Below are 16282 nucleotides of genomic sequence, written 5' to 3' on the forward strand. Positions count from 1 at the left end.
CACAAAGAAGGGAGCAACAGACACTGGGACCTATTTGAGGGATGTGATGAGGAGGAGGGAGTGGATGAGAAAAAATAACTATTGAGTACTAGGCTTAGTAGCTGGATGATGAAATATTCTGCACAACAAACCCTCATGACATGAGTTTACCTATATTACAATCCTGCACATGTACCCCTGAACATAAAATAAAAGTTTAAAAAATGGTGACTTTTATAGTAGCATTGACATGGCCCCATATGAATAAATTGTGAATATATATTTTCAATGCTTACCGAGGTTTTAAAAAACATTTCTAAATAATATATGCAGGTTTGCTATATTGAATAGTGATATACAATAGTTTAGTCATTCTCAAATGTAATTGGTACATATGCAATCTTTTTGGGTCAGCCAACTTATCAAATTACATACTAGTAATAATGCCTTACTTACCTTTTGCTTGGTAGCCCAGGTGAAATGATAAACCTGTTTCAATTCAGGCCCCAGTTATAGTAATTACATTCCAATCCTAAACTCTATCAATTTCTCCAAAAGGAATTAGATCAAAAGATTCAATAGCTTTCTCTGAGATTGAACTGGCTTATGCTACTGGTCTTTAATAAGTAATAAATAGAATAGAGGAAGCAATATTGCCTGCTTTTAAGTTTTTGAGCATATTTTCAAAATGAAGGTGAATTAATAGACTCATATTTTGCTCTCAATTTGTTTTTAGTGGTGGGCATGTTAAGCTTGAAGAAGATGTAGATCTTGGCTATGTGGAAGATGGGACACCTTGTGGTCCCCAAATGATGTGCTTAGAACACAGGTGTCTTCCTGTGGCTTCTTTCAACTTTAGTACTTGCTTGAGCAGTAAAGAAGGCACTATTTGCTCAGGAAATGGAGTAAGTATCCAGTACCTTGTCAGAATCTATTTCTTTTATATCACAGAAATAGATAGGAGCCTAAACTATTTATTTTTCTTAATTATGGAAAAAAAGATTTTTCATATTTCTATTTGGTATATAAATACTAGTTCAATTATAGTTATTTGAATATTTCTGTTGTATAATCTGAGAAAGCCTGGGGATAAGGAAATGTATAATCTTTCTAACCAAATTCTCCCATCCTTCTTTTCTGTGTTACTATGATCTCATATAATATAATGCCAACTTTTTACAAGTGAACTAGGAGATAAATTTTAACAAACTATAATGGGATTTTAAGAAAGAGAATAAAAATTGGATGTGATGGCCACAGTATTTAAAAACGATGTGGTCTGGGCACTGACAAATCCGAACAGACTTGTCAGATTGTACACGCTGCTGTAGCCACACCAGCGTGTACAAGCTGAAGATAAGTCCTAGAAATAAAAACAATAACTTAGGGAAATGTTTCTTACAGATGAGTAGAAAAAAATGGCATTTGAAAGACTTTTAATTCTATTCTTTAAGTTATATATTCTTTCAGTTATATATCAGATAATGTGTATCCTGTACAGGTAAGTTTACAGGTTAAATATGCATCCTCTACTAGGGATAAAGTTTTGTCAGTTTCAATTAGGAATTCCTATACCATCAAAAAAGAGTTTGTTCTGTTTCTTTCAGCATGTGCTATGGCATTCTTTTTATTTTTGTTCCAGATTCTTTGCTTGAACTGTTGTATTATCCAGTTAAGATAAAGGATCCCTGTTTTGGAATTGTAAGCCTTCATTCCTGGTCTTTCCATGCTTGTCCTCAGGGATACTCCAAGAATTTATTTAGGGAAGTAACTAATTGTTACTTCTTGCCAAAGCATAGGAATTCTCATGGCATATAAGAGTAGAGCAGACATGTACTAAGTAGCTCTGCTCCTATGAAGGAGTCTTCCAAGTCTTCTTTTCTTAATCTAAGAGGATGTTAGGGGATAAGAGGAAAAGAATAATGGAATTTTTCTTGATCATCCATGCTAATGAATAAGCATGTCTTATCCATCTTAAGATTCTGAAACAAAACACAAGAGACCAAACATAGTTGTGCTTGGTAAACATTTGCTTAATTAATTAGTAAAAGAATAATCAATGCAAATAAATCAGATGGCAAATCAACATCCAGATAATTTACAATAATTATGCATAATATAATTATGTATTCACAATAATTATGCATAATTATATTTGGGGTAATTTTAACTTACAGCAACTCTATATTTGTGTCAAAAATTAGTATGAGAAAAATTAATACAAGTAAATATTATTTTTGTACTATATATCATGTAGTTAGGAGTGTGGGCTTGCAATCATATAGCCTGGGTTTGAATCCCAACTCTGCTTTTTATTAGCTGGGTAACATTGGGCAAATTTCTTCGCCTTTGTGACTCAATTTCTTCCTCTGTAAAATGGAGATAATAATAGTGCCCACTTTAAAGAATTGTGCGAAGAAGGAGTTAACTTGTAAAACACTTAAAACAAGACTGGGATATGGCAAGTGTTCAATAAATGTAAGCTATGCTATTTATTATGATTACTGTATACTGGGCATCATTGTCTGTTCTTGTCACTATATCGCTGATACCTGACATATGATATAGCAACTGATGCTTGAAGAAGCCAGGCGACCTGATTAAGGTCCCTTAGTAAGACCGGAGTGATATGGTGAATCAAATCCAGGCCTTTGATTTTAAGCCTAAACCTTTTTCGTTCTGCATATTTGTTAATCTGTAGCTCTGATTGAGGCTGTGTTATAGTTACATTTAGATGTGGATGTATGTTATGTTCCTGAAAATTAGATCAGACAAGACAGAAACCCCTGTAGTAAAAACCTGTCTCAGGAGGAACTTTGCCGATCTTCAACCTAACTTAACTCTCTCCTGCTTCTCTATTCAAGGTTGTTTTGAATTAGATTTAGGTGTATATTCTGTTTCCTGAGTGGACTAATGAAGAGAGATTATTTTCCTATAATATAAAAAAATGGTGTCAATTTTATATGAATCTTTTTTCTATACTCAATTCGTGGGAGTTCTTAGTTCCCCTGACCCTGACATAGCTAGTGTCTACAGCATGGGTTGAAGTGCTAAGGTTGTATAGCCTTGTGGAACTTTTCTTCTCAGCCCACTGCAAAACATCAGGTCTCCCCTCTTCATCAGACTTTTATTTCATTTTGCTTCCTAAAAAATGAATAACATTTTTGCATGAAGACCCTTACTATGGAAGGAAGGAAACCTTTGTATTAGATAATTGACAGATGATTATGTTTCTGCTTAGCTTTTTAAATCTTCCTCATAAAATTTAAGTTAGTGAAAGTCAAAACAATAATTTCTTTGATTTTTTTTTAGATGTAGATCAATTTCTCTGTTAAAATTCATCGTTCCCTTTGGGTCAGTTGTTGGTCTCTAGGAAACATTTGCTTGAGGTACTGGAGGGAGAAATAATGTAATTAGTATTAAGAAGAACATACTAATAATTTTTTGGAATTACCACATTCTAAGCATATAATAATAAGAAATTAGTGTTTATTTTTCATGCTTCTGTACCAGAGAGTTGACATTTACTCTAGCTTGATTTTGGATCTCAGGTTTGCAGTAATGAGCTGAAGTGTGTGTGTAACAGACACTGGATAGGTTCTGATTGCAACACTTACTTCCCTCACAATGATGATGCAAAGACTGGTATCACTCTGTCTGGCAATGGTAAGTACTTAATTTGGTAACATTATGTAGTCTTTATACACAAAGAGAAAACTGCTCTCTGAAAACTTTTATTTGAGTTATTTTTATGATAATCAGAAATACATTCTCATAATAATGAATTATACAACTGGGGTCCATTTTATGAAACTGATTATGTCCATTAAATTGTAATGATATGTAATATTACGTATAACTTAGTCTATTTGATTTAGCCTTATCTTGTCCTACTTCATTCTGAGATTTTTCTGAGGCTGTCAATTAACCCTAACATTTCTTTCAAATGTGGAAAGTAGTCATAACTCTTAATTGTGTGCATTTAGAGGAATAATTTTATATTTTTGAACTGAATAAAGAAGAAACAATTAAAGAATTGGTTTTAAAATATTTTAATATTCTTTATTATAGAATCTCATTGTTGTTCAACCCCAGTTCTGTAGCCTGAACTGGCTACAGTTAGTAATCCTGGGCAAGGTTCCTGGTGGGGCTTTAAGAACATGGATAAGAAATAACAGGTGCAGTCTTTAAAATATTTTAATATTCTTTATTATAGAATCTCATTGTTGTTCAACCCCAGTTCTGTAGCCTGAACTGGCTACAGTTAGTAATCCTGGGCAAGGTTCCTGGTGGGGCTTTAAGAACATGGATAAGAAATAACAGGTGCAGTCCTAAAAGCTAGGGTGGCCGAAATGGGGGTATAGAAATCAAATGCAGACAGTTGAAAGAACTTATACATTGGAGGCAAATGTCCCCCTTTAAAATATTTCATCATTTCATTATTGAGTATTCTTTTATACAAGTTAATGCTCAAATCCTAAAGTTCAGTCACTTTCAAAGGATGAGAAAAAAGGAATATGTTCATTCTAATAGTCCAGAAAGGGTAAACAGTTTTAGCTAATATGACTTTTATAAAGAAAATCATAGGATGATTAAGATTTTAGAGTCCCCAGTCTTAGCAGTGGTAGTGTGGAGCTTGTTCCAGTAATTAATTCAAAGACAATAATATTTAGATAGATGGATTTAAATGATGTGTCAAAAGCCATACCATTACTTAGAAATAAACAAGACTAACATCTAAGTTTATTGATCAATGTTAAGTCCCTGGAAAAAAAGGAAGGGGGGGCAGACATGCTAGGTCTTGGAGTAAGAAAATCCTAGTGACCCAAGGAATCCTCTGGCATCTGCATCTGTGCATCCCACAGAGGACCTGGCAGGTTGGAGTCCACTAGTCTGCTCAGATGACCTAGCCCTGCTGTCTGACATGAATTCTGAGGGCTCCCAGACAGAGAGACTGCCACTACTATCATGGAGAATTGAAATCTTCTCAAGTAGCCCATGACTCCTGACCTCTGATGTGAAAGGATGCCTCAGGAGTGGAGCAGGCAAAGATGGATCTAAGCTACTCTGGATGAAAGCTCTGCAGTTAACCATGTGGCACAAATCATTATCAGCAAAACAGGCCTTCTGGTGTCAGAGCCAGGCCTCATTCAGATCAGCATTTTCTGCCTTTGAGCCCTCATTTGAGGTTATTGACCAAGCCTTTGACTCATGGTGCCATTCTGCTGTGATGATCCCCTTAAAGATTATATCTCAGTCTGCCTGACAATGGATACTGGCACAACAATGCCATCACTGTGTTCTGAGCTTCAATCCCGCCCTGGATTCTGCCTGCCTGTCTCTCTGCCAGTGTGGTGCTGCCTCTCCTGCCACATCAGCTCCAATCCTCCAGCTCACTCAACTCTTTTTCCTCTGGGGTTTCCTTCTCTAGAATGCCACAGCCATCATTGCCCAGACGGGGAATTACAAGCCCAGTGTTTCTATCACCTACATCACCTGGGCAGTAATCACAGAAGTCTGTGGACATGTTTTCTCCCTTAAGAAGCTTGTATTCACTTTGAGAGAGACAAAATATAACACACACACAAAACCGAGAGCAGTAAGGACCTTGCGTTAGTTGTCAAAATGGAGTGATATGCACAATAACATTTCTAGAATTTCTGAGAAAGAGGTAAGGATCAAAAGGAACACAGATTTTCTACAAGTTCCTCCCTAAGTTTCATTACTCTTCCCTCTTTTAGTTTAATGACATCATGGTTTCTGGAAAATACAACTGTGCAAAATGCACTTGGACAAGAATTAAAAAGGACATTTACCAAACATTATTTTTAAAACAACTGATATGGATTGCTGAATTATGGTTGATTTTTTCTTTCCTTTGAAAAATACTCATTTTTGAAAACAAACAGTGTTGTTAGTGTGATGATTACAAAACTGAACAATAAAGTTTCAGAAAGAATTTTATACCACTGATCTTCCTTCTTTCTTTTTTTTCCTCTCAGGTGTTGCTGGCACCAATATCATAATAGGCATAATTGCTGGCACCATTTTAGTGCTGGCCCTCATATTAGGAATAACTGCGTGGGGTTATAAGTAAGTGAAATGTCTCAGTCTTGTTACTATTGAAATATACTTCTAAACATTTTGATTACATGAAAACATCTAGAAAGTTTTGTATCATTGGTTGAATATACTTGCAATGAAAATCAGCTTGGCTCAGCAGCCAGTCAATGCTTATTCTTGGCATGGCGAGAAGTGATAATAACATCATTTTTTAGATTTTGAGACAACTTCCTTCTATTGTAAAAGAACTGAGTATTATTTAAAAATCCTTGAAGTGAATTGAAACCAGTCTAAATTTGTAAAAACTGGTAAGTTGTAACTTTTGAAGAGAATTTAATAACCTTAAACATTTTGCTCAGTAAAGGCCTTCAAACATTGTAAACTTATTTATCTATCTAATGTGTTCAATTTTCTTTTCATGATTTATATAATCTGAAAAGAAACCAGAGTATTCAATTTCCTTTTTAAGTGCTTTAATCTTATGATGTGAAAAATTTCTTTGTATTCAAATAACTAATTTAAGTTCAATAAGTTAAAATGTAAATATAGTAAACCTTAAATTTTCTTTAATATTTCAACTTAAAATCATATTCTGCTGATCCTTGATGATGATGTTCCAGTCCACAGGCCTGGGGTTTTTCTCCATTTGGAAGGCCTGCAGCTTGTGCTAGGCATTCTGGGCATTACCTCATTTCATAGCACATTTTTCCTCATGGATCAAACTTAGGTAACTCAAAGTTTTGGGAATTAGAATCAAAATTTTAGACTTTTACCCCATGCCTTTTAATGGACTTGCCTTTGTTCCATAAGTTAATATATGTCAAACACTCAAAGTAGTACCTGGCCCACAGTAAGCACTATGTAATTGTTTGCTATTATTATTATCACTTAACATGGTCTTAAACCAATTGCACCAAAGGAAACATCTTTATAGTGTACATGGTAATTGCTTGTGAGGTCAAAACCATCAAAGAGTTTCTTTGGCTAAAAAGGGAGAGCAGTTAGTTTACTGGCAGGATAAGCTTTGTATGCTGCAAGCATTAATAATACAGGCATTTGTGGAAGACTATATATTAATGAGTAGCGCAGAGAGCATATTACAGTTTGGCAAAACATTACAGTTTGACATGGCATGTCATAGTGAAGGAGAGTACAGCACAGTAGTAAGCTTTTCCCTGATTAAATGAGCATCTAGCCCTGTACCATGTAGTCTTCCACAAATTCTTGTATCATTAATGCTTGTAGCATACAAAACTTATCCTGGCAGATAAACTATTGCTCTCCCTTTTCAGCTAAATAAACTCTTTCATAATTTTGACCTCACAAGCAATTGCCATATATACTTACAAAGGTGTTACCTTTGGCGCAGTTGGCTTAAGACCATGTTAGGTGATAATAATAAGTTCATAGCAGATGCTTAAAACCTATGGGCCTCTTTGGTGCGCAGGTTACTGGGTGTATTTCACCTCAGCATAACATTTGGAGTTATCAAATCATATATCTGATAGGAAGGCTTCTCTTTTTGTCATTTGATTTCTCCTCACACCAGAAGCAAATTAGCTCTGTGTTGGAATCACACCATTTCTCCAACTTAATGCATGATTTAAGTAGTAATTGTCATCACAAGCATTATTGTGTTGAAGTAGCTCAGTTGTTTCATTTGGCTGTGTGAAAATGGAAAGAAAAAATTGTTCCTTCTGGAGTGTGTGATTTTCTGCCACCTAGTGATGGAAGTAGATATTTCATTTTTACAATCTTGGAAAAACCTACCTTTTAGAAACCTAAACGCTCATATTACTTATTAAATTATGTGTCTATTTGCCTTTATTGATTAGAATGAAAATCACTTTTTTCTGCATGTGACTTCTTATTTTTATGGCATTCTTTTGAGATCTGTTCATTCCTGAATATATACACTTTGCAACTTTAATAAGATCCACTTAGCTGGAAACTCATTTAAGTTGATTTTAGCTTAAGGAAAAAGACAAACCTTGTGCATACTACAGTATCTTCTTTATAAATAACTAGCCCAAATAGCTAAAGTTTTAATGTTTCTAAAATTATTCAGAATATGTTTAGGAATATAGTGGGAATGTAGATATTTTAATAGAGGAATTAAATTCATGAATATGATGTTTTACTTATTCTATTTGCAATTTAAAACCACATTTAGAACCTGAGAACTCATTTTCTCATTAGTTTGTCCAGTTAAACTTTCTACCCCTTCTCCAAGCCTTGGGGTGGAGAATAGCAGGAATTAAAAAAAAAAGTAGAATGCTCATTTGGAACCGTATGGCTCAGGAAATCAGATTGAAGGAATAAAAAGCAAAACATGTTGAATAGAAAAATACCAGGCTTATTTTTCCCCCATCTGATAGTTTCCAGGATGAAAAATAATAACAAATTGGCACCTTTGTGGTCATGTGCCCGTTATCAAACGTGATATGTATAATGTGGATGAAATAGACTGGCAAGTAAAGATGTTACCTATGAAATCCATATGAAAACATTATCCTTGATCTTAGAGGAAGCAGCCCAAAACTACTCAGTTGCATGACCTTTCTAACGTGTCTCCAAAATATTAACACTTAATTATGTCAAGATAGAAAGTTAGCAGTGAACTCTTGAAAAGTCACTGGTACTGTACTACCACACCCTGTAGAGCAATTTTTAAATAAGATCCACTTAGTTGGAAACTCATTTAAGTCGATTTTAGCTTATGGTTAAATAAACACAGAGACTAAACATTGAACAAGTATTTCCAATGTGAAGCTTCAGTGAGTAAGTAGTAATCACTTAGGAGATCCTTAACAGTCATGAATTGACTCACTCCTATTTATCATACCTGATGAAATAAAATGTTCTGCTATTCATTTATATTCCCCTATTTGAAATTCTTAGGAATAACTATAGTTTGGGGTTTATATTCCATTAGGAATGAATTATAATTTTATTTCTGTAAAAAGTTATTTATATAAGTAACTTGATTCATTAATTTCATTAAGTCAATGTATGTTTGAAGACCTGTATTTGAAATAAGATTTACTTTAGAGCAGTGATTGATGTTGAGAAAACAATTCCTCTTTAATGACTGCAGCATATTTATGTTTTTAAAAATGGACAATTGTTTGACAATATTGTCACTGACTCTTTGTTGCTTCTCCTGATGATGAGGTGACATTTTTGTGTGTGCATTCCCATTTTAATTCTGTAATTCAGAATCCTCTAGTGAAGACTTTTCAATGAAAGCTAGAGCTTTTATGTTTAGAGCTCCCTCTTGATGTCCTTCCAGAGGTAACTAACTCTTATGTTTCTCCCTCTTTCTCTTCTTGTCCATGAAAAGAAACTATCGAGAACAGAGGTATGTAATACAAATAATGTGAACATAAAACTGAAAGGTTTGACTCATATTAGCATTGTTGGAATTCATACATGCAATTATAATTAAGTTCACTTTGTTTTTATGTATAATAATCATACACTAATCGATTTTTCATTATCTTGAGATAATTTTAATGATGGTGCTGTGAAATATAGCAATTTAAAATAGATCTGTCATTTAATTTTAATGGATCTTTTATCCAACGATACTACAATTAGTGGAGTCTTGCTTATTTTTTAATAGTAATATATAGAGAAATTGATTTTTTCCATCTAAAACAAACTTCCTCTATGTTAAGGTGTCCCATTTGTTTACATTAATATTAGCTTTTCTTCATGTTTGTAACACTCTTATTGCCTAATACTTTCTGAGGGAATTTATTTATTACTGTTTTTATATTAATAATATCCATTCATAAGTGACAAAGTTTATTTGGGCAGTGTTGCTGTTGGGAATGTTCTAGCATTTCGTGAGCCTGTTTATCTCTGCATAAGGAATTTTTTTGTATTGATTAGGTAACTGCACATTTAAAGAAAGAATTTGCATAGTTGGAATAATAAAAATGCCTATATTCTTGAGAAAGTCAGACACCCTGTATAGCATAACCTTAAAAATCTATGTTTAACCAACAGCATAAAAAGAGATACAAAATGTTCATGTTGTTCTATAACAATTGCCTATTTTATCTGAATCTAAATTAGCACATAATATTGGAATGCACTCTTCACTTTTCCCACTTAAAAAGTTACTAGTGCTGTTAGCTATTGATAAAAAATATTAAAATATTATCCTGGAAACTGATAACCTAGACCAGGTCTTACACATGATAATGGTATTTCGTTCTATACTCATGGTATTTATGCAGATTCCTATTTACTTAACCTTTTCCATTGTTGAGTTGCATGCTTGTGACAGGTTATGAATAAGGTGTATAAATGTGGTAATTTGTCATGCTCCATCACAACTTTCATTTTTTTCACAAATCAAAAATTTAAACTTTACTCTTTTTTAAATAAATTAAAATTCCCATAAGGCTTTAACCATAGGTATCTGTAGAATCTGTATAAATATATAGTGCCCATGGGTTACCATTTGAAATCCTGGTCAGTTTGTGTAGACAACAGAAAATATTGACCTTTCCCTAGAGTGACTAACTCATCATTAATGGAAAAAGTAAAACTGGGACAAAATTACAATTTAAGAACAACCAGATTTCTTCATGATGTGTTTTAAACTCTTGTGTCCAAAAGCGCTTGCTTAGAGCAGGAGCCGCCGTTTAGGCTTTCTGTTGGGTAGAGGTTGATTGATCGTATTAGAAATCTAAGTTTTGTGAGTTTCTTTAGTGGAAAATAGAATTAGGCAAATAAGATTAAAAAGTTAATGATTCAGCTTCATTTCCACAGGAACTAAGGCTATAATGTAATTTAATATTGCTGAATATATGAAAATGAAAGTGAAATGTCTCATAGGCAACATAAGCAAAGCTAGCACAGTGCTCTAAGATGTGTTCTCATTAGGGATTCTATCCAGAATAAGGGAATTGCCCACACTTTAAAAAAATGATTAATATTGAAAAGTATGCACAAATTTCTTGTTCTAACTCAATATGTAGAGAGATATCGTTAAGAACATTTTCACATGAAGAATCTCCTTTATGTGCCTGATATAATTTCATGTCTCCTGGTGTTACTGAGTCATCATTTCATTGATCTGGCTACTCTTTTGGAATCTAGTCCATCATATTTTGAGAGTTGTCACATCTTCAGTGGATATTTATTTTATATATTTTGATATATGTCAATACAACCTTTTTTTTGTCCTTGCCCATAACTAATGAATATTAGGTTTGTACAGTAGGTCTCAAAGTGGAGAAATGGCAAAGAATAGACTTTAGATCAGGAAGTTGTGAATGTATAAGTGTTTTCTAAATGAGTTTCCTTTTTGAGAATATATGTTAGTGATTATAGACAAAGTGGTAAGGCCAACAGACCAAAGCATGCATTAAAAAATATTCAATCTTATAAAAATATCTATAGACATTCAAGTAAAGATCTTCCCAATTCCAAAATATACCAGGAAGTAAAATTAAGGATTTTGAGTTGTTATTGATTTTAAATTAGGTTTTTCTTTGAGGTTCCATGGTAGGGAGACCAGTCCACAAGGAATCAGAAATCTACTAGTATGTGGTATTGGAAAATCAAACTTTCCTCAACTCTGAAATCAAGTAAGGTTCTTTGTAATCTGTAAAGCATTATGGTGACGGGAAGTTATTAGCATGTGGTCTTGGAAGACTGTATTTCTCTGATCTTTGAATGAAAGAGGTGAATGCAGTTGTTCTCAAAGAGGAAGGCAGCATTCATTGACATGAGTGAGGCTCACACATACTGGTTGAGGTGGTGGAAATGTCGGTGAATGTAAACTTTTGCTTTGACACTAAATGCAAGACATGATAAGTATAATAGCCTGTTATCAGATTCTTAATACTGTTATAATGGCTCAGAAGTACCAAACTGGGCATAACTTTCCAATTCCTGGAGAGGACAGGCAAGTAGTTCTGTGAGTGAATTTGATAACCAGATAAATTTTCTCTTCTGAGAATGAGTCCTCAAGGTTTTCAGTATAGAGAAGGATTATATTCTATGTTTTCTTGCAAGTTTGACAAACAGATGTGAAGCAGACCCATTTTTTTTTCTTTTTGTTCACAAACTTTGTAATAGAAACCGGAAGCTCCATTCTGGGTCATAGTGAAGGCAGAACTCCACATATGTGCAGCATCACTTTAAATCTGCCAGTGTCTTATAATGGGCAGAATTGTGGAACAAAGGAGCTATAGCCTTAGACATTAGGTAATTAGAATGATGGTTATATTTATCCTTTCATTTAAAATATTCAGGAAGGAAAACTTCCCCAATTTTTTCAGTTGATATTATTGTTTATATTATAGCACAATTGCTTTAGGTCTTAGAAGCTATATGACATGTAATGAGAATTATAAGTGGATTTTAGTTTTTAGGGTAAGTTTGCAAATAGCAATAGAATAAGAAACAGTAACTGAACTTAGATACATAAAACATTCATATTTAGCTGAAATCTTATTCTCTTCCTTTGTCTGAGATGAACACACACCATTATGATTGATGAGAAATATAAAAAATAATTAGATTATATGTTTTTGATCTATGGTTTCACTTTAAGCAGAATGCCCTCCCCTTCCCCATTTCTTTTCTCTCACCTGTTTTAGCCACTTTATTTTCTACTTGTGAACTTCTCATCTTTTTTCCAAACCTTTCTTAGTTTGTTTTTATATTATTATTATTATTTCGGTGATATTCCTGCATCTGTCAATGTTACTTGGTACATATTATACAGTATTTCTTAAAACAGTAAAGTAGCAATTTAATAAGAGACAGCCCAGATGCCAACCAAGCATTGGAGAAATGCCTCCTTCAGCACTAAAGTTAAGAGTTGGTTAAATGGTTTTTTCCTCCAACATTTTAAGTATGCATAAGAATTATTAAGATAAATATAATTCAATTGATGCTTTTAGGAAAGATTAGACTTCTCTCATAACAGGACCATTAGCCTAAAGGTTTTGGGGTGATCAAGAAACAGTCTTACTTAATGTTTAAATTTAGAATGCTAACATAACAACTAGATGATATATAATTATGAACACATTAAGAGTTGTCTTCTGAAGTGGAATAAGAATAAGCAAGCAATAGCATAGTATTGTAGACCTGGAGAGAAATAATTGTATAAATTAGCTCCCCCAGAGTCATTAAGTTACAGGGGTTGATCCTTACCTAGAGAATAGGAAATACCTTCAAAAGAATGTTATTTAATGGGATGTATCGATTCAAAACACAAAATGAAATGCCAAAGTTGTACAGAGAAGAAAAAGACAACATGTAATTAATGTGGGGAGAGATACGTTTTGAGGGGGAAAAAAACTAGTTACATAAGTGTTTATTATATTTTGGCTATTGTTCACTAAAAATCATACATGTCTAAAATATTTGTATGTAATATGAGAAATTTGAGGTAATTTTCCCATTATAAAATTTAGCACTAATCAGGCCACCTACTGTGGTGATCACTTTTAGTTTCCAAAATTTGATGAAATAAGAAAGCACTCAAGATTTAGGAAGAAAGCCGTAAAGATAATAAAGGACTGGAAAAATAAGTTTGATTTAAAATTTTAAAAGGATCGTTTACTTAGTCATTTATGACAACAAATGATGAAAAGTTATTTTTTTTACCTTGGGGGCTTGATAGTCTCTATTAAAGCAAGAAGAATTAGCTTTGTTATGATATGTAATTAATAATTGTAAAAAAGACAAATTTCTAGACAATGAAGGATGTTAAACATTAGTAGTAGTAGTAGTATTGTTATTGTTATTTTTTTGAGATGGAGTCTCGCTCTGTCACCCAAGCTGGAGTCTCGCTCTGTAACCCAAGCTGGAGTGCAGTGGCGCGATCTCGGCTCACTGCAACCTCCGCCTCCCAGGTTCAAGCGATTCTCCTGCCTCAGCCTCCTGAGTAGCTGGCATTACAAGTACGTGCCACCACACCTGGCTAATTTTTTTGTATTTTTAGTAGAGATGGGGTTTCACCATGTTGGTCAGGCTGGTCTCGAATTCCTGACCTCGTGATCCGCCCACCTCAGCCTTCCAAAAACATTATTCTTAAGAGATCTTTAATTAAATTCATAACCTATCACTGACATTTACCATGTGAAGAAAGTTACATGCATTCCTTATGGAATTTTAGGGAAAGCCAGTGAATTTCCATCTTTTGGAGACTTTGCAGTGTGATAGATAAGAATCTAATCTGCTCAACGTAATGAAAACAAGGTGGTGCTCCAGAAGTACATTGAACTGAAACTGACCAAAACCCACAGTTTATGATATATTTAGCATTTAGGGTGTTTGGGCACTGTGTAAAAAATGACCATGGACTTCAGAGAAGTTACACTGAAGGGATAATAAAACGTGTTCAGTTAAAAACACAAAACAAAACTGGGCCCCATCCATTGTGAAACATAGTCCATCTACATCCTCAGTGTCAGCTAAGTGAGGCCTTACTTAATGTTTAAGTTTAAATGTTAAAGAGAAGGCGATTTGTGGGATAGAATACTGGGATTGGTCAAGTGTAGTTCAGTGCTCTTGTATAATAGCTTGTCTTTATTTTTTGTTTATTTTATTTATTTTTTGAGACAGAGTCTTGCTGTGTTGCCCAGGCTGGAGTGCAATGGTGCAATCTCGGCTCACTGCAACCTCTGCCTCCCAGGTTCAAGCACTTCTTGTGCCTCAGCCACCTGAGTAGCTGGGATTACAGGTGTGTGCCACCACACCCAGCTAATTTTTGTATTTATTGTAGAGATGGAGTTTTACCATGTTGGCCAGGCTAGTCTCCAACTCCCGACCTCAAGTGATCTGCCCGCTTCGGCCTCCCACAGTGCTGGGATTACAGGCGTGAGCCACCACGCCCAGCCTGGTCTTTAATTGACTTGAATTTGGTGAGGCACATCTCATCAGTTTATAAAGATTATCAGTAAAGATAGTAGTGATAAATGGGATTTGTTAACCATAGATATTATTATTGGAAATGTGTTCATGGGATTCTTTTACAAATATTAATGTAATACAAAAGGGAAGTTTTCTCCCCAAGGCAAAAACTAGAACTCTGATTTTATTGACAGCATTTTTTTCAAGCATTAATGGAATATTTTACTGATACAAGGTAAAATAGAAAATATTAATAAAGATCTCTTACAGGGGAAGATATAGCAGGTGTCATGTAACAATATAAATATGAAGTTTCATATTATTATCCTATAAAATTAATGTTTTATATACTGGGAAAAGAAAGAATAACTATTATGAGCTGAAGTCATTTACAGAATTAAAAATATTTTGGAGGAATCATATCAAAAAGTTATAGGTGGAATTAATCCTACATTACTAATTTCATGAGAAATTCTACTTTCTTTAGTAAACATAAAAGAGAGTAGATTAAATCACACAAGTTAAAATATGTGCTTCATACTAATTGAAAAATCTTTTTCAGATTCACAGACGTGTGTAACTAAATAGCATTAAAATAATATGAGAGTATTCAATCATTCAACAGAATGAATGACCAAGTATTTTAAACATTTACAACAATATGGCAATAATTTAAGCAAGCAAACACCTGAAAATGGCATTTTGGGGGGATTAAATTCAGCATCAGCAAATAATCAAAATTATAATGGTAAATAAGGAGAAACCAAATAAGAAAAAGAAAAGTTAGCAAATTTGTGCTTTTGCTAGAGATTTAATTAAGCATAGCTTTGTTAAAAATTCTCAGTCCAGCACTAGTTTGTGGCACCTCCAACAATAGTACTAAATAGAAAAGAATCAAGTTTTAGGTGCAGTTGGCTATTTGGAGGCTACACTACTGACAAATGACCAGATTAGCTATTGCAGGAAGGTTAACTGGGGGCCTTATCTAAAATTTTCTATCTGATTATGTTAGGAGAAGTAATAAAAATCTGTTCCAATCTTAATTTATTGAAAATCAGATGACTTGGGTCAATAACAGTGCAGATTAAATACATTTTCACTTGGGTACTCCTACTACAGTAGAGAGAGAGAACTAAGGTCACCCACCAACTACCTATAAATATACTTCTATAGTTTCAACAAAAATTCAGTTATTTTTTTCAACCTTTTCTTGCTCTTGTTAAATTATCTTCCTTCACATGTTCCACTGAACAGTTATAAAATTACTTTTTTGATTTAACTTTGAATCTTTCCATTTCTTCGTATTTCTGTTAAATGAATAATGAAGCTCTAAATTGAACATCAAACTCTA

At 33.8% G+C, this 16282-nt stretch overlaps 1 protein-coding gene across 35 annotated transcripts in view; it reads left to right on the top strand.

Moving 5' to 3' along the window:
* Window positions 1-16282, top strand: part of ADAM22 (ADAM metallopeptidase domain 22) — a 269774-nt gene that overhangs the window by 229014 nt on the left and 24478 nt on the right. For 27 of the 35 annotated variants that reach the window (XM_016957687.4, XM_016957691.4, XM_054655918.2 and 24 more), the window contains 4 exons: window positions 716-884; window positions 3531-3645; window positions 5982-6072; window positions 9386-9403. In XM_016957687.4, the coding sequence (XP_016813176.1) occupies window positions 716-884; window positions 3531-3645; window positions 5982-6072; window positions 9386-9403 (393 nt within the window). Of the gene's footprint in view, window positions 1-715; window positions 885-3530; window positions 3646-4844; window positions 5078-5981; window positions 6073-9385; window positions 9404-16282 lie in introns of those variants that run through there. The other 8 variants (XM_063814656.1, XM_063814659.1, XM_063814658.1 and 5 more) reach the window with 2 other exon arrangements.

Source organism: Pan troglodytes, chromosome 6 (assembly GCF_028858775.2).
Source record: "Pan troglodytes isolate AG18354 chromosome 6, NHGRI_mPanTro3-v2.0_pri, whole genome shotgun sequence".
Lineage (NCBI taxonomy): Eukaryota > Metazoa > Chordata > Mammalia > Primates > Hominidae > Pan > Pan troglodytes.